The 19698-nt window shown below is 43.5% G+C and overlaps 1 protein-coding gene across 1 annotated transcript in view; it reads right to left on the reverse strand.

Annotated features, from left to right (window-relative positions):
- LOC103774975 (SET-binding protein-like) overlaps positions 1–16228 on the reverse strand; it is a gene marked incomplete at both ends in the record, with an annotated part of 61218 nt that extends 44990 nt beyond the window's left edge. Inside the window, one exon of the mRNA XM_008942420.1 lies at positions 16120–16228. Coding sequence (XP_008940668.1) covers positions 16120–16228 — 109 coding nt within the window. The remainder of the gene's footprint in view (positions 1–16119) is intronic.
- Between the last annotated feature and the right edge of the window lie 3470 nt (positions 16229–19698).

Genomic DNA, 19698 nt, shown 5'->3' on the forward strand with positions numbered 1-19698 from the left:
CCTGCTGATACAAAGCACGATAGCTCCATTTTGGCCACCGAGTTACACGAACGTAAAACTGGCAGGGGATCAGTCAGGCCTTCAGATATGGCAGACATTAACAGCTGAAGTTCATTCAAATACTGTAGCTTCCACTTGGATTATCTCACCTTTTTGCCAGGTTAATCAAAAAGTGCCTGGCTGCCTTACCCCTGATGCTCAAAGAACACGCAACGTACTCTGACCTTTTGCAACACGCAAGAGGTCTATATTTCACATGCCAGCTATTCATCAGTAAGAACGGGTAAACCTAATGGCTTCCTGCAAAAATGCTGTTTTCATAGAGATAAAGAGAAAAATAATCTAATAAAAACACTGTCTTAAGAGAGCCACCGTCATTTTCTTCTAACAAAAAATTCATTTCTGCTGGTAAGAAAAATCAAGTCAGCCTCACAGACCTTGGTTTTTGGTTTCTTTTTTTTTTTTTCTTTGCTTTCCAGCTGAACAAAAGAAGGTGCAAGGTAAACACAGTGCAAATTTTCAGGGAGCTGGAATTTGGGAACGAGTAGATGCTTTTCAGGACTCATTTTTAAGCAGAGGTAGTGGCATGCACCTTTAACATCCAGATGCCAAGCTGTCAGCAAGTGACTTCAACACCGCCTTTATCTCTCCTCTTCTCTATTTATATATTACACAAAGCTATTTTTTCCTGGGTTTAATTGCACATCAAAGGACCAACTGAATGGATTGGTTTGGGAGGTTGCTGATAGCAACGCTGGGGAATCCTGCAAATGCAGGTCTAAAATTTCAGTTCCTTCCAGTGGTATATTAGCTAATAGGGGGAAAGCCAGTGGAACATTTAGCAAGCAAAAGCACCCTGGCTGTGCTTCTATTATTTGCAAGTTCAAGCTGGACATAGAGAAGATTAAATAACTATTTATTATATTAACTCTCCCCTTCGAACCACACATTTCCTACTGAAGGAGACACCAAGGACAACGCTTATTTCAGACTTCCAGTGACACAGTGGCAAATCTTTCAAGACATTCAGGTGTCTCAGTGTCCATAAGCATGCCCTTGAAAATAGAGTACAGCCTGCCATTTATTCAAGGATGTATAAAATGAATCTCCCAGTTACCTCTAGGCCAAATATATTTGCCTTGGCAAATATGGATTTTGAAGGACTGTTCCAGCTTAGAGGGAGAAAAACCCCACAATATTAAAATTCATTATATTGGACACAGTATCAGGCTGAGTATTTCACTGGCTTGGTAAGTGAATAGAAATGCCTACACGTCTATATTCCCACTGTAACAGAGATGTGACCACTGCAAAGTGCCTGAGCTGGCTTAAAACCATCTTCCCAGCATTGAGCCCATCTCTTCTAAGCTTTATGCACAAGAAAGCTAAACAAGCCCAACTCCAGTTTAATTTGCACAGCCTTTTTTGACACCTTGACTTGATTACTTTTGTTTACTTCTCCAAGCTTTCCAGCTCATACTGATTTAACTTCTTGTAGATGAAACCTCCAAAGCTGCTGGTGTTTCAAGATCCTTAAAACTTACTCTTTGAATGTCTCAATGTCAATTATTGCTTATTTATGAAAGGAAGGGAAAAACAAAACACACCAACCCAGACTCAGGAAATAATGAACAGACAGACTTCCACATTCATAAATAAAACACTCCACTTCCTATAGCTCTTACATAATCTTAAAGGTTTGTTTTGTTTTAAAACCAGCACCATTCTAGTAGGTCTTTTTGTTCTACTACTGTTGTGCTGCTTTTAAGTGGGAGAGGTGTTTGACAAGTGAATGTTCAGTAAAGACAACTACAGCTTTCATTGACTTTCTCTGAAAATAAGCTAACTCAGAATTACTGAGCTCAACAGCACGTGTGAATGTAAACTAAAAGAGTATGTGACTGGTACACATTCCCTGAGAATTTTTTTAACATTAAATCCAACAGAAACTGATGGCCAAACCTAGAGACACTTGCACGTTGTTGGAAAGCCTTTTCCCTCCCTGGACTGGACGTGAGCCAACTCTGGGCTTTATTCCAGTGCACACACACAAGTATAATTTACCACAATAATTTCTAAAGGTGCATAAATTTATAATAGGGTCATTTTCTTTAAGCTGTTTGCATTCACTTGCAGTAACGTGACTTTCTGAACAGCACAGCCATAGAAGATAAGCACAGGTTTGGGGTGAGGTCAAGGAGCTTGTTGCCAGTGCGTCTTCATGCCACATGGCTCCGCATGGGCCAGTCCCATGAGGAATGCCTCCAAACAGCTGGAGAGAGCATACCTGTTTGCAGATACAGCAACTAATTACATGGAGCCAAATCTCGATGGAAATAATAACAATACTAAGAATTAGAATGTTCCAAACAGTACTCATCTGGGAATCTCAATTAGCTTCACAAACAGTAATTAATTTAGCTTCTTAACTCTCTGCAAGATAGAGAATTACTAATCTTCCCATTTCGTGGATGGGGATATACACATGCAGCAGTGTGTACAAGACACTAGCTGGAGTTAGACAGCACATCTTTTTCTCATGGCCTGTTCTCTACCTTGTGCTATCCCCATCATATCAGCTGCTGTTCCCTTTCTTTTTATGCAAAACTATATTCTGCTGGCTTGGAGCAAAGAAGAAATGTCTCCAGAGTCTTCTAGGGTTTAATAAAACCAAAGTCTGCAATACTTGGCACAAGATCTGCAAGAAATACCATTGCTTGGTTTCCCCTGTGCTTTGATAGAAAACACATCCAAATGGGAACCCACTGGATTTGACTTAGGAACCCAAAAAATGAAGCTTCTCTAACGAGGCTGGTGACAAATTTGGCTTTATTTCTTTTGCTGAACGCTGCTATTACCCAGTAGATGACCCCGTAAAAAAAGCCAAATTAAATATCAGCAGAGAGACCTGCCTGCCTTTGACTTCATATGCACTCCAACATAATGAGATAACGGGTCCTTCCCTAAAATAAACACCAGGCTGGCCATAAAAACTAAGCCACGTCTGACTTTATAATCATTTGGCCATTTTAAATCTCCATATGAGTTATTATATTGCAACATATACACAATTATGTCATGGTCTCTCAGTACAGAGGATGGGAAGGAATAAAGAAAAAAAGGGTAGTGACATTGACACTAATCCTAACTGAACTTGATTTGCCTGATTTCTGAAAAGGAATATCTTTGGGTATCCTCAAAATACTGAAGATGTTTGTTTTAGCTGAAGGTTAACTGAATACGGTATGGACTTACTGGCTGCTGAACTAATAGCTGTGCCACAAATGTCCACACATAAGCTGTCTTTGAATGTGTGGCTGTCCTGCAGGTAAGAAAGGAGGCAGGCAAAGTTAAAAATCTATTTTTAACTTGGTTGCAAAGTGGGTTTGTGACTTGGAAAAATAAATTTTTTTTTTTTCATTGTGTCTAGGTTTCTCACAAAGAAAAGAAGGCTGGCAGCTAGTGCCCGTGGCAGCTGTACTTCAGTGAACACAATGTGGATGAAAAACACTGCTACTGGACTGCACAGGGGGAGATTTCAGATCCACTCACAATTTGTAGCAGTTTGGAGGACTGCACAAACTGCCAGGCAATGAAGAATGAGGTCTGTTGCAGTGACACTGCTGGAAAAAGGAACTGCATCCCAGTGAGCTCATCTCCTACAACCAAAGCCTGCTTTAATTTCCCCAATTTAGGGTTACTAAACAGTTCCCCCGCAAATTCCCTTTGCCACATTTCTCTGACATAAGCCAGCAGCTCGTCTGCTTTGTGTCTGTTTGTGGCTGATACGAAGTGTGAGGGCTGAACACACATCCAGAGGATCTTTTACAATTCCTGGTGATGAGGAGCGCTGTGAGCAGCAAAGTGTGTCACATATTTGTCAGCTGCAAAACAAACCGATAGCAGGGTATGAGGAAAGAGCTGATAGCCTCACCTTTAGCTGATACTTCACGTGGCAGATTATGTTTCTGGGGCTCCTCTGACAGCCCCAGGGATGGCTAGAAACAAGTCCTGCTTCACACTGGTGAGGATGTGCTTCTATTATCTCACCAGCTGCCTGGGACTGAAAGGCCAGGGTAAACCAGGTGCACAGGAAAGCCCTGCATGAACTTTCTGCTGTTCACCAGTGCTTAAATACTCATCTGTGTCAGTCAGAATGGTGCTACTGTGGCTTTGCTACTGCTCCCTGCTTGCAGTGCTCTGCAGGCACATGTACAAGGGAGCTGGCTGTGAAGACAAGCTAGGAGGCAAAGCTGAGTGCAGGCCACCAAAACCACCAGGAAGCAAGGCTGATATTTGCAAAATGCACCATCACTGGGGCTCTGGAGGTGGCAATCACTTCTACCACAAGGCAAAAGGGAGAGGAGGACATTATGCACCTTGGAAGTGAAGCCATCCCTTGGCATCTCGGGTGGGAGGACAGAGGAAATGTCAGCCAACATCCCCAGCCTGGACCTGAGTGGTGAGGGAAAGGAATTCAAACAGCTTTTGAAGCCTCTGGAAGATATCACAGCAGTTTACATTCAGCCTGTCCATCAGGCAGATGCATTCCTTAAATGCCCATGATTATGCCTCTTCCCCAATTAACAGGAGAAGAATCACAGCTCTTGTGCAAAATGGCTGTGGAGACACCCATTAATTTCCATGGACTTGAGTGTAAGCAGTACTGGAAAACTCCTGATGATTTCCCAGGGAGACTCACTTTGAGGGCGCATGTCCCTGTGTGCCTTTGCCATCTGGAGAGATAAAAGGTCCCTCTTCCTCTCTCCTGAGACAGAAGCAAACAGCTTCAGAGCCACCATCCCCAGCAGATCCCAACTGCCCAATCCTTGAGAAGCTACCTGGCTTCTTGGGAGCATCCTTTATTTTTTAAATTCAGTGGCAAAAGGGGAATGGAGGATCATCTCTGTATTCAGAGTAGTTGGGAACAACAGCAGCATCTCCTGCTCCCAAGGAACACATCACCCTTTGGCACTATCCTGGCTGCAGGTGAGCTCAGGGGGGAGAGGGCTGTTCTGGCCCTAGCTGGGCTCAGGGAAAAGAGAAAACACAAGGAAAAAAAAAAAAAAAAAAAAAGAGAGAGAAGCTCTGCAAATGATCAATCAGCATAAACAAAGCCTATCCGCCCAGGCAAGAGGACAAAGCCTGACTGCACTAAACAAATCACAGTGGAATCAGCAATTGGCAAAGTAATTGGCATTATTACAGCTGATGGAAAATTTTTGATGCCGCCCATGCTCACTTTCAAAACACGACTCAGATATTTAGTTGGCTTAGTTTTCATGTAGCCAATTGCTCTTTTTTTCCCTTCTGGAGTATATCAGGCTTCTATCTGCAGATAGAAACTTCAGGATGCCCTTCCCTGGTTATGTCCACCGGCCACAAGACAGGTAATGAAGATTTGCACAAACTAAGCAATGCAGGAGAAATGTGTGGAAAGAAACAGATCTGACCTGGGAATTTTAATAATTTCCACCTCTGTGTTCCCCTAGTTCTTCACAAGTTCAAGTCTAGCACTAACAGCTCTATACATTCAGCACCTAAAATACTGTAAGTTATATACAGGGATGAAATTTGCACGTGGTGATGTCACTAAAGGGTGATTTTGGTGCTTTAGTCGCCATGCAGATAAAATTGCCTTCTCTCTCACACACAAATGCCCATGTGAGCACCCTCTGGAATATTTCTCATACTATTTAATAGAAAGTTAATAACGGCTGAGTGTCTGTGCTCAGAAAACACTTCTGCAACTTGCTAGACTCTTTGGCCAAAACATCCTCATCCACTGATCTGAGACCTCTTCCAGAAAACCAACTGTCCCCCACAGGTCAGACCTGCGCAGACAGGGAAATTTCAGCTAGAGGCTTCTAAGTATTTCCTCAATGTATTTCAAAATCCTCACAAAATCATTAATCTGTAGGGAGCAGCCAGGTTCTCAAAGTACATTTCATTGGGTAATGATGCTTTCTTAAACTTTTATCAGAAAGAGTATCTTGTCTTGGTGTTGAGACACAGCTTCAGAAGAAGACTGAACCCAAGCTGCCCTCAGGGCAAGTTTGACACCAGAGGATGACAAACAGGCAAGTTCAGCAAAGGGGAGGTCAGATCTTCCCTTCTCCATGCCAAACAAGATTTACAGAAAATCCCACTAGAAAGACACAACAGGATATGGCCAGTGATAAAAATGGAAGGAAAACACAGGCAGACTCATGCTATTTGTTTATCTACCAGACTGAATATTTACCCTTCCAGTTGCCACTTCTGAGAAAAGCAATCCAGTGCCCCAAAAACCCATCGGGGTGCTGCCCACTCCCTTCAACCCTGTTTGTGGCAAGCCTTTGATTCATATCCCACACAAGCCTGTCTGCAAAGGGGTAAAGCTTCCTCTTGGAGATGCAGTGGACTCCTGGGATGGAGAGAAGATCGAGGTCTGCTCCCAGCAGTGCTGCTCTGTGGCCACCACCAAATTTCCTCACTTTGTGCTTTTCTGTTCTCTAAAATGGGCATAATGTCTTGCCCTGCTTCGTGAAATTTATGTGTGAAAGGCATGACACAAAAACTAAGCATTGTCACATAAAGCAAGACGAAGCCATAAAAAGAAGTCAAGATAATGTGGGTGCATTAAAACCCTGACACTGAGTGCTAGAAGTGGCTTAAATTTGCTGTGGTACTCCTGCTGTCCCCTTTTATTAAGCACAGGGAAATACTGCCTTGCAGATAAACATTGTGATGTGGTAAATGTCCAGAATTTAATGAAGTCCATTATAGTTGATGAAAATGCAGCTTTCATTGGTTTATGAATGCCTTATTCATTACATATTTAACAAAAAAAAAAAAAAATTAAATTCAGAAAGAATGTTTTCCTTAAGCAAGTGCCAAGTAAGAGTGTAAACAATTTCAACTAATACACCTTCATCTCTGCTCCAAGGCTGTCTCTCTTGCAAAGGAAGGGTTCTTGTTACACATCCACCAGCCGTGTCCACAGCCCGCTTGCAAACCTCCCCCAGCGTAACACACCCAACCCCAGCAACAGCTGGACACAGCTGGGTGTGTCGACAGGCACCCTGACGCCTTTTCCCACTGCTGCCTGCCTGCCTCTGCCAACCCTTTGACTCCCATCTTCACCTTTTAATGTCACAGAGTCTTTGGGCCAAGAACAATAATGTATTTGTTTTAAGACGGTCCAACCACGACGTGGATTTTTATGGATGGCTACAATATCATCTTCTTAACACTGGCAGCAAGGGAACATATAATGCATTTATTTGTTCACAGGAAGGATACACTAAGAGTTCAAGTTTCTCTCTCTTTGGCCTCTTGGTGCTTTGATCCTGACCACCTTTGAGAATAAAAGGGGAATTTAGCTCTTAAATGTGATGCGGTCACTGGTGTCTTGGTTAACACCATCCATAAAAGGACTGGTTTCTTTGTTACACAGGACAAGGCAGAGACCACAGAGTTGAAAAGGAGTAGCACCAAAAAAAAAAAAAAAAAAATGTATCTTTTTAGCTAAAAGGGGCCAATCATTAACTGTGCAAATAAATGGGTGGCTATTAAGTTTTAATAGCACACTCTATTCTGTTGCTCATTCATGAAAAAGGGTGAGGGGAGAACGTTTTGAGGCTTCAAAAAGATTGCTTTTTTAAAAAAAAAAAAATTAGAAAATGACACATAGTGGTATTTCAGCACCAAGAACACTTGCTGACAGTACAACTGCAAAACAAGACATTCTTGAAGCCGTAAGAAAATGGGCACAAAAAAACCAGATACTCCTGTTATCAAGTAAAATATCTGAAGACTGTGGTCGAGAGTGTGCTTTTTTTCTCTGACTTTTAAAAGCGTCACATCCTCAAATTCAAACAAGCAGATGGCTGCCAGAAACACTTTGAAACCAGCAAGCTGGTTGCATTGGACACATTATTTTGGTGCCTTAGCCTCTTGACTTTCACATTGATTTTTATTTCATTTGGTTTTGATCCAAGGCAATTGGAGAGGATTTTGAAGTCACCAATGACCTCTGAACTTCAATGATGGCATTTTGGAGCACTTTATCTAAAAGAGGAGATAAGGGCAGAAATGGCCATTCACTCATCATCCAATGGAAAGGAAAAAAAAAAAAAAATACATCATTCGTGGTTTCAGCTGAAGCAGCTGAAGTAAGCTGCTGAAACTCTACAGAGAAGAGATGATACTGCTGGAGAAAGAAAGGTTTTGAAGAGTGTGCACCCATGGCTTCACCTCCTTTAGTTGGTAATACACAGCCACAACTGATGACAACTTCAGCTCTGACTCCATGGTTCCTGCAAAGTAGCAACCCTGAGCTACAAGTCATACCTGTTCCTGGCTGAATGTCTAAATTTGTGTTTCTTCCCCCCTGAAAGTGCAGAAATGCAATCTTTGCTATAAAGTCCATCTTAGGAAATTGCCAGTAGCTACAGAGCTTCGCATTGCATTTCCCCTGAAACTCAGGATTGCTCTGAGCACATTGAACCTGACCCTGATTCCTCCCAGTAAGGGATGATGTGTACCTCCTGTTCCCTCAATCAGAGATGAAGCCACCTTCCTGAGGAGGGGAGCGAGGCACTGTGGTGGGCACCATCTCTCCTGGTTCCCTCTTCCTAAGACATGTAAGGAAAGACGTTTTCTTCCCTCACCTTGTCAGGGGCTCTCATTAACTACCTCCAGCAATCTGAGGCTCTTGCTTTTATGCTTCCACCATTGTCCTGCACCTTTTCCCAGCCATGGCAGTAGGGTAGAGCCATTCCCTTCTCCCAGATGCCTGCATGTCCTCACTGAAGTTATGCTCTGCTCACCTACAGGTTACTTTCTCCCCAGCACTCCTATTACTGAAGGAGAGACACTTATTAAAGAAACAGGAGCATCTTATAGTGCAGCTGCTGCTTAAATACAAGAGATAAAAACAGTACTATTCCCATACGGAGAGTACTGTGCCAACTAATTTTGGTGTCACATAGATAAAATACTGATTTAATTTATCTGGATCTAGTAAAATCTGAAAAAGAGCTTATAGGAAATCACGCTTGTATCTCAGTTAATGAAATTCTGGGCTGCTTCTGGGAAGACTGACAATTGTAAAACCAATCTGCCAAACTTTCATTCACAGCTTCATTGTAAAGCCATTAATTAGAGATAAGGTAAAGAGGGCCAAACTCATGGCGGGGGGGGGGGAGGGTGTGTGAATGCACAAGCAGGAAGGAGGAGCATCACTTTTTCTTCTTCCCAAGGCACCCTGGCAGCCTAGAGGGGACACAAGAGCCAAGAACAGATGCTCTTGATGCTGCCAGCACACCTCAATGCTGAAGGACTTTTTTTTTCCCCCCAATGGATAACTTGAGCCTGAAGTCACCTCTGCAAGCAAGCCACATGAGTCTTCACTAATGACGTTGCTCAGGGTGCTTGCAGAAGGCTGCCAGAGGTCTCCAGCCATCCATCTCACTCTTCCCATGAGGAAGAGGACACCGGGATGTTAATTAGTTTGCCCAGCCAGGCTGCTGAGCTGCACCATTAGAGACTGATACTGGACCTGATGCAGTTTGGTTTTACCAGCACTCTTTGCAGCTGGTTTGAGGCACCCATGAACCACAGAAGGCTCAAATGAAACTCTGTGCACCATATCTGCAGGTTGCCTGTGCCCTGATACCCTTATCTGCTGATGTTTCTGCTTGTTATTATACACAGAAGGAAAATGCAGAGGAAACATTGGTCCCAGGGGGATAGAGACTTTCAAACCACCTGCCCTTTAAGCAAAAACCAGGGTGCTAGCAAGTAATGCCTGCAAAGTTTGATGCCTTGATTTCTGCTGTGAGGATCAATATTACCAGTAATATTGTATTTCCAGGGCATACTCAACTGGCAGAACTATTGATTATTAGGCATGTAGCAGCTCATTGATACTAGATAGCAAACTGGGACACTGAAATAATAAATGTGCAGTTGTTAAAAAGCAACACAGGGAACTGAGTTTCAGTGACCTAAGTTGGATACCGCTCCCTTTCTCTGAAATGGAACATCTTTACCATGTCAAAAATAAAATTTACTTATCTGACTTACTGAAATACCTGGGGAAAACATCTTCTTCATTGAAACCTTCACAGATTAAGGTCAGGTTTCCAAATATAAGCCAAATTCAATCAATAATTTCATCCCCGCTGTGACCGAACACTTGAGGTATTCTTGAAGGGAAAATGTTTTCTTTGATGTGTTTAAACATGTATTATATCAGATCAGCTTGTGCATGAACAGAATTCAATGAAAGAAAAGATAATGAAACATTACACTTTGGCTGCAGTAGTCAAGGCAGTTATTTTTTTTTCACCCAGAATTTGATTCAGTGTGAAAAAGTAGATATAAATACATATATATTTGGATAGGATGAACTCAGAATAAATCTTGCTTTATCAAACAATGGGTTTCCTTGTATTTGAAAGACATAATGCTGCATCCTTCCAGGAGCTGTTTTATTCTAGCTAAGTCTAAAATTGTGTCCTATGGACACATTTAACTATCAACCACCCAAACATTAAAAGGAAATTATATTGAACACTGATCTTATGGCTGGAATCTATTGAGAAAGGAACTTCCCTATGGTGAGGGAGAAAGAAATACTTTTGATGAAGAAAAATAATGGGTGGCACTCACTGCTGCAGGAAAGAACACTGTAATGACTCAGTGCTCTTTTTAAAATTCTGAGCTCAGAAAGGCAGGGGAAGTGAACAGTACACATGCAGGAAAAGCACCTGTACCAGACACGGCCTTTTCTCCACTAGCAACATATTGAACCCTGTAGGTTTAGCTGCCTTAGCAATGGTCTATGATTTGGAGAGGTCAGGACAAAGGGAGGCTGAACCAGCCTCTGATGGTAGCTCCTTCCTCCCACTGCTGACAAATGGAGTTTAGGTTCCTGGAGTTCAGTTTCTCAGTTGGGCCTGAGCCTCTTCTGCCACTAGTAAACTAAATGTGCCCAGAAATACTCCCAGGCATTGAGGCCAACTGGCACAGAACAGTTTGTGTATCTGCTCACAACCATGTCATAACTTCCCTAACGCCGCAGCTAAATGCAAACAGCTTACTAGGATGATCCCTGATCCATGCTTAGGAATGATTTAGGAGCTTGCTATTTGTTGTGGAACAAAAGTGTGCCAAGGACTGGTCTAGTAGTTTAAGTATACCCAGTCACACTCCTGTGAATATTCCTAGACACTGCTTAACTTGCTTAAGACATTGGTATAACGTGTCCTTCTCCCTCTTTTCCTGACCAAGATCATCTCTTTCCAGCCAAGAGAAGTGTATGGCTCTAAATTTGGATACAATGACAATCTTCTGCTGGTTCATGAAATTACTCTTACTCAGTGAGAAACTGGAGATTACTTCTGTTTGCAGTCTAAAGAGTAATTTCAAGGAAGCAGATGTTATTTGCTTAAAACTGCAAAGATCTTATACATGGGCAGTTTATCTTCATAAGCAAACCACTGTCCTCTTTTTCCCACCCAACACGACTGTCATCTGCCTGACACCACATCTTCACTGTTTGCAAAAACATCATCCCACCTCAAGTAGCTGCCATATCCTCCAAATATGCTACATTGGAAGACCATAAGATGTCCCATAGGAACTTCAGGGCTGAGCTGCCCAAGGCAAAGAAAGTGTATTTTCATGGATCCCTCTGAGCTACAAGAAGCTGAAAGCAAGCTGTTTACTTTGGGAAGAATTGATTAGAGAGGGCAGGGATCATTTGTCAGAAGGCACAGCAGGATTAGAACAACCCCACACAAAGAGGGAAGATCTTGACATGGTGCCGCCCAAATCCAGGCACCCTCCTACACCCCACAGGGACTCAAGCACTACAAGGTGGCAGAGGGAGGCAAAGGAAACGTTTTGTACCTGCACTTTCTTCACCACACACCACAAAAACTTCTCAGGGAAAAGGTTTCAAAGCTGGCATCAGAAGCTCTTGCTCTCAGATGGGAGCTGTTCAGAGGAACCCATCCCTTTGAACAGTTTCACTCACAACACTTGCAGTGCTTGTTTGTGAGCATCACCCATGCAGCACCTGACTCATGGCTTGCAGGTGGGGCTTGGGAGGAAGCACCTTATAGTAAGCCTCCTGTGTTTTGGCAATAGCACTTTCCCAAGGCTGCTGTCCACCCTTTGCAGTCCCTGCTTTTCCCAAAGGGTCAGGCAGCTGGTGCCTGCTCCCGGCTCCTGTTTGGACACCTCTGTGGCCCTGGCAGCTGCAGCTAAAAGCACCATGTGGGCTCACAGCCTCAACACTTCACAGCGGCTCCCTGACTCAGGAAGCTATAATGCCAGGAGGACCGTGGATGACTTCATGCCAGCAAAATCTAACACCTCACGATCCTATGATCTAGTGCAAAAGGCAGAAGGAGTGGGAATCCCAGCAGGCACCTAATTGAAGAGGCTGGGGGAGATAAGAGAAGACAGTGTCCTGCTGTGCATTTCCTCCACCTCCATAACCTTCTCATTTTCAAAGAGTTTCCATTGGGCTGTGGCAGCTATTGTTCTCCAGACATGGTGCATCAGCGTCGTCACTACACTGACAGCAGTTTGGGACTCACACACTGCCAGCCCTTCTCCTTCTTCTTACTGGGAAAATGAGCAGCTAGTTTGGCTCCAGAAGGAAGCAAAACATGCACACACTCAAATATCCCTGTGCTAACCCTCTACAGGGCGATGCTACATCCTCCATAATCAGCATGGGCTGCCTGGGCACGTCCTCATGCTCAGATAGTCCGAAATGCATTCACATCAGGCTTCACAAACACATGTCCATCCTTCTCTCCTTCCAAAAGCAGCCACAACAGCCAGATCAAACTTGTGCACAATCATTATCAATGTGCAGAGTCAGCAATTAATCAGCATTCTTTTATTCCCAGTTATCCAGGAGGCTGAAGATTCATATTGGCCATTAAGATAAAAAGGAATCTACTTTAAGCACACAGCAAAATTTAAGGAGTAACCTGCACAGGCAGGTAAGTAGGATCAGTGTAAAAGTTGTTCTCCTTTCTGTTCAGCTCTGTAAAAAGAGAAATACTATTAAGGCTGTGCATTTATTTAAAAAAAAAAAAAAAAAAAAAAAAAAAAAAAAGCTGCATTTTTACTCCTGAAAAGGGTTGAAATAGGTTTAAGCATTACTGTCATTATCTCACAAATGACAGAGACATTTCCATGTGAATGTTTCTCTTCACAGCCAGACATCCTTATTCGCCATGTGCATACCTTCAATTCGGGGACTGCAGCTCCCCTATGGTCCAACGACTCAGAGTCCATTTTGTGGAAGATCTTTATGCCCAAAATGGGGTTATTAATGCTAGGAAATATTGCAGGGTCACACACAGCCTTAATAGAAACAGTAGGGTAGGAGAATATTAGGGAGAAACTGTAAAATGCAATATCCAACTGTAGTTGGCAAACCCGGGTGTATTTTCAGTGCCTGTACCAGTGTTTCACTCCCCTGTTCTCAAACTATTGTCCTGGCTCCAGTGATTAACACCTGAATATACCAAAGAAGGATATTTGCAAGAAGGATCTCATGATAAAAAAGCTATTCCTGGCCCTCTTTCCATCACATCATAATCTGTCCACTAATATGGCTTGAGATCTTAGCTGATCAAAAGGTCATAAGATGCTACCACTAAGTATCACTCTGTCTCCATTCAGCCAAAGGCATTTTCACTCCGTGCAGCAGGCAGAGGAGTACAATAGCAAAGCCTTCAAACCCGTTTGTATAACAGATGAAGTCTTTGCTATATGGCATTCATCTTCCTTCAGGGAGTAACACCTGATAAATACACCTCTGGTTCCCAGTGATTTTAAATAAAACAAAGGCAAATCATGTCCCTGCACACTGTAAATATGTAACTGCATGGGACATAAGAGTTTCAACTCTCCTACCACTTCTACTACAAACTCTATAAACTGATGATTCCTTGAAAATTCTGCCAAAAACAAGGGAGCCCAAATCTCTGAGCACTTCATGAAGAGCATGGTGAAAATACAGGAGGGACAAAAAGACACATCATTCATTTAGACTAATGAAACGGTAAAAATGACTACAATTTTTGTTTCTAAGTTAGCAAAAGAAAGGGGGGTTATTAGCACACCAACAGGAATAATGGAGTGAAAATGGGGGGAAATCTAGGAAATAGGGTGTTGCATCTCCCAGTGAATAACACTACACTGGGCAATTTTTCAGCACCCTGGGATGAAAAGAACACCAAACCACGTCCTACCCAACACTACCACATTGGCCAGCTGGTCACCGCTGTACGCAGGTTGCCAGCGACAGTGGGTCCATCAGTCCTGCACTGTGCCCACCCCTGGATGCCAGCCATCACCTCCAACACCATCCACAGCCAATTCTCTGGCCATCCTGCAACCAAGCAGTTCAACATGGCAAAACCACAGATCACTGCTCAGAACAGCGGGGAGGGAGGGTACCACTGCTAACAGCCACGGAACACCTGAAGCCCTTCTCTAGCAGGTCTGCAGAGCTCATTTCTGTGAGTATTACCATTGGAAAAAGCACTGGTTTGTGTCTCCTGCACACCTGAGGAATTGTCACAACCAAATCAAACCTCTCAGCAATTCCCAGGCTCCCTGCCCATTCCCTGGCTCTCCAGATGCAGAGCAATACACCAGGACCAACAGACAGTTTCTTTAACTGCAACTGGCAGTCATTTTGCTCTTCTCCATGCTTTCAAAGCTGAGAGCCATCAAAGATTAGCAGAAAAAATCATGACTATTTTTCCCTGAGAAGCAGCACTGGTAATAGGCTTCGGGAAAAATCCTCCTAAATGCAAGTGATAAGCGTAGACTGTGTGAAGGCTGACAGGTCTGATTATAATTATCACTGCAAGGGGACCAGCACTAACCTCCCTTCTGGAAGGCAATGACAATTCCTGGAAGGGAACACGCAAGTGAATTATCATAAAATCGTTGAGGGTGGAATTGTCTTTCCCTGGGAAGCTCAACAAGGCCCTGATTTTGAGGGAAAAACAAACAAAACCTTGAGCACTTACTGAAGTTCACCCCAACAGAAACTGGCACTCAGTCATACACTTGTTTTGCTGATTTCAGGTTGATGGGAATAAAAGAAGGAAATGGGACACAGGACACATGGAAGAGTCATGCATGTTAGATGTGTTTGGAAATAAAGGATTTCTCCTGAAATCATACTGAATGACCACGCTCTACAACATAACACGAACTGAGTCCCATAGAGCATGTTGGTTCAGACAGAGCTAAATACTCAAATGTAAGGCAAAACTCAGGCAGCCTTCTAACAATCTCTCCCCCTTCCTCACATCCTATCGGGAGGGAAGTAAAGCAGAACCAGCACAGACCTCTTCAAATTGTATCTATTCACCGAGTTCCTCAATTGCATTGACTGAAATGCCACAACATTAGCTTTCCAGCAGGGTTTTGAGGTAGATAGGATAGGTAGTACTCTTTCAAGGTCATCCTGACCTAACCTTCTTTGTACTTCCTCTGGCAGCATTACAGTTTTCTTAGGTTGAAGGTTGTGTTGGCATTTCTCATTCTATTTCCACTGGAAACTCAGAAATAGAGAAAGTTGGGTAATCTTGAATAAGAGCAGCAGTATAGCAGCTTGTTCTTTCTGAACAGGGAAATAGATATTATCTTCTCAATAGCAGGCTATAACTGCAGAGGAGATGAAGAGAAGAGCCTTGGACTCAAAGGCAGTTCTAGGAGTTTCATTCTCATTATATCTCAATGGAATGAAGGAAATAAATTGCCCAAGGAGGCATATGGAAGCTCACTACGTAAATGGCCTATTTAAGGCTCTTACTTCCTAATTAGGTCCTGGTGTCAGGAGGTTGGTAACAATTATTCACACATAGATCATTTGGTTACAATACAAACTGTTCTAAAACCCAAACCATCATAATGGCATGCATTAAGAACAAGTTATTATGATCTTTTTAGACTCCTTAGCTTAGCAAATCTCATGCAATATGTTTCTGTCCTACAGACATCCTGAATTTTGTAGCTAACACTGAAGTAATGGATTAGGAAGGGAAAAAAAAACCCTCCCCAGCCATAACCACTTGTTCTTACCTTATTCACAGATTTCGTCACTGGACTCTGCACAGGGAACCCACACTCTCTTCCCAAATTCTTCATCTGACTCTGTGGCGTTTCCCAGAGCAAAAAGAAAAGAGAAAACCTTGATTGTGGGAACGACCATGCAGAAAACTGTCACAAGCATCCAAAGTTTCATTCTGCCCTTCTCCATCTCCACACACTTTTTGGCATCCCCACCACTACCTGGCCAGCCGGTGCCAGCTGAGAACTCAGTGCAGGCGGGGCGTGCAATGAGCCGTGGTGGCAGGGAGTGGTGCCATGGACTCCTGTGACAACCTGCATCAGGCTTGGGAAGAGCAGGAAGGTGTCACAGGATGCCAACCCGCCTGCTTTGTTTAGGAGTTAAAGCAGGGAGCTGAAGCCAAGGATTACCACATTGCAAAACCATTTAAAACAGGGTAAGAGCCTGTGATTCAGCATCATGACTGCAGCAAACCCACTCTGCCCTGTGCTCCTGCACTTCTGGTACACAAAAAAAACTGAGACCTTTCTCTCCCCTTCTTCTCCTCCCACTTCCTCTTCCTTCTTTGTCCATCTCTCCAGCCCTTGTCCACCTCTCCAGCCCCTCACACAAAGGTGAAGTATTTTTACATTTTCACCTGTGGTGATGCAGATCAGAAAGTGTTTACTTTGCTTTTTACTGATTTTGCCCAAGGCATCCTTTTAAGCAGCAGCCTGTGTAAAGATAATAGGTGGCACGATTCTCCATAACTGGAATCAGCAACAAATCAGCCATCTGCCACTCCAGGGGTCTGAGATTAACCCAGCTACTGGACCGTGACTGCAAAGCATTTGCACATTTAAATTAGAGAAATGTGAGGCTACCGGTCCAAAAAAAATAAGGCTGGCAGTGGAGAAGGTATGGGGAGAAGGGGTGGAAGATAGGCTTGGAAGAGTCCCCTGGATTAACCCTTCCAGACACAAGGCATCTCATAATAACTCCAAGCAGACAATGTTTCTCGTTATAAAGTGTTAAAAGAATGAGGGATTTCAAGTAAGCAACCTGAGATTCATGAGACATCATGTTTCAGAGAGATCTACCCAAAGACACCTCTTTGATACAGGGAGAAGTAAAGACAAAGACATTCAGCTGCCTCATCAATGCCTTGCAGTGCTCTTTGGCAAGCATGAGCAAGCTGGCCAGAAGGCTTACTTGGATCACTTGGAAAGTACAAGAGTAACATTTTTATCTCAAGATGGCCAAGATCCATTGCATAAGCTCCCTTTCTCCAGAGCATTGTCAAGATATCGAGGAAACGAAAGAGGTCTGCATTCAGAAACACCAAGGTTTAGGAAGGTCTCGTCATTTGCTGTCCTCAGTTCACCTTCCTGAATAACAAACACCACGTTGCTACTTAGCACACTTGGATGCTGTTGGCCCACATTAATGTTTGTCTGTATCTTTTGGATCCTCTCTTTAAATCTGTTAGAAACTGTCATTTGGTACTGAATTAGTAAGAGGTTTAAATCAGTAGTAAACACAAGCTGGCTCCAGATCTAAAAGTGTGAACCATGCTCTGTGCAGGTGTGTGGTGGGTTCGGAGTGTTGCCAGGGTCTCCTCTGCTCGCTTTGATGTGGGCTTTAATCCCCCACTCCTGGCATTTGCTGGAATCCCATGGTCAGGGATCTGTGGTTAAAAAGAGGAGGCTGTGTCCAGAGCAAGAGGTGCAGCTGCAGCCAAAAGTATCATCAAGGGCTTCTGGGACATTCAGGCAAGGTCCACATGGTATGTGTCCTTGACAAAGATGGCAACTTAAATACATAACTCATCTCATTGTGTTCAAAGAGGCAACTGAAAAGCAAACAGCAAGCGTAGGTGTGCAGACAAAATCACGTATTTTAGTATACATACTTCATTCAGAAAGAACAGGTAGGACTGGGTGGAAGGTGAAATGGCACACCTATTACTCCAAGTTACTTGTCCAACCCTCTTGTTGACATTTGCCATGGTTTCTTCACCCTCCTCAAGTTTTCCTCGAGTTTTTCAAGAACTACATACCCTTCAATTACAGAAAAGGAAAAAAGAGCAAACAGAGATGGCAGCAACTCCTCTGTGCAAGCTCAAGTTGAGCTGCACTCATGTTTCAAGGCACAGTTGAGAGCTGAGGAAGAGCAAAGGATCAGTTGCTGCAGACATCCATACAAAACTTGCTAGCATCACTCAGAAATGAGTCCACCTCCTAGCAGCATTAATTTGGGACCGAGTTTTTGATCCTCCACAGAGGAAGGACCATTGATCTGCAAAGAGCTGTGAAAAGAAGAGGGCGAGGAGAGCAGGCTGGGTAACACCTTTGAGCATCCCTAAATTCCCCACTATTTATCACAGCATTTCCAAAAGGCATTGCTTGGGCAGAATTGGGTGCTCCAAAACCAAGTCGACGCGTCTGAAAACAAAGGAGAGGTTTGAAGTGGTTTGGATATATACTAGGGCACGGTTTTCAGGTGAGAGAGAGGTCACAGGGATCTTCCCACACCTGGGACTACAAACTGGGCCAAGCTAACAACTGAACTACCCACAAGCTTCTGAGATGCAGCAAGTTAATGAGCCTCTGCCCGTGCTTTCGAAAGGTCTCCTTGAACCTGACCTGCTGGCTGTGTGAGTGCTGAAAGTGCTGTTAAAAAAGGATCTGGACTTGTTTTCAAACCCAGAAAGAGGAATTTTCTCTTTCTCCACTCTGGAGCTTCTGTAAAACCAACTTAAAACTACAGATCCAAATGCCAGAATGATCCAGAAAGAGGCATGTGTGCAGAGGGGGAAATTTTTGTATTCACTTCAACTATTGAACTACTATGAGCATGTGTGTGATGGTAATAATTTTATTTTTTAAAAAAAGGGACTTTTTATACCTTTTCCTAGCCTGTGAATGGAGGGAAAAGTGTATGAACATGGGGTAAAACCTCTCCTTTCAGGCAAAAATCACAGCAAAACTCCAGCCTGCTCCATGAAAATTAATCCACCTTATGAACTGCTGTCAAAGTTTCAGCTCTATATGATTTTTCTTGTTGTTTTTATTTATTTATTTATTTTATTCGGGTAGGCTTTGCAGGAAGGAGCTTTTGCAACCAGAGCACGGACACTGCATTAACCAGGGAGCTCAGCTGAGCTGTGGAGCTGCCTGGAAGTTGCCTCATCCCCCAGCAAATGAGAATCGGAGGGGAACACCAATGTAGGCGACGCTGCACCTTGCAGAGATTTGCGTGTCCTACAAGTAACCTTGCATCAGGATACAGAGCCATGAGAGCAGCCTTATGGGTATGGAGAGAGGAGGAGGAGGACAGTGAGGAGGAGGGGAAGGAGCGGCAGGCTGAAAACAATCAGAAAACTCCCTGGGAATCGAGCCTTCTCTTCCTTCTTAGGAAAAAAAAAAATGAAAAAGGAAAAATCCCTCATGGATAGAGAAACGGCAGGAGGGCATGAGCACACTTGCCCCTTGTCTGCTTGTAGTCCTTTTCAGGCAGCATCGTAGCAGACATACATAGTCTAGAGACTGGCTACAAGCAGAGCATCCCTGCCAGGCACTTGCCACACTGCACCAGCCCCGGGGTGCAAG

This window comes from Merops nubicus, unplaced genomic scaffold, assembly GCF_000691845.1.
Source record: "Merops nubicus isolate BGI_N331 unplaced genomic scaffold, ASM69184v1 scaffold14520, whole genome shotgun sequence".
NCBI lineage: Eukaryota > Metazoa > Chordata > Aves > Coraciiformes > Meropidae > Merops > Merops nubicus.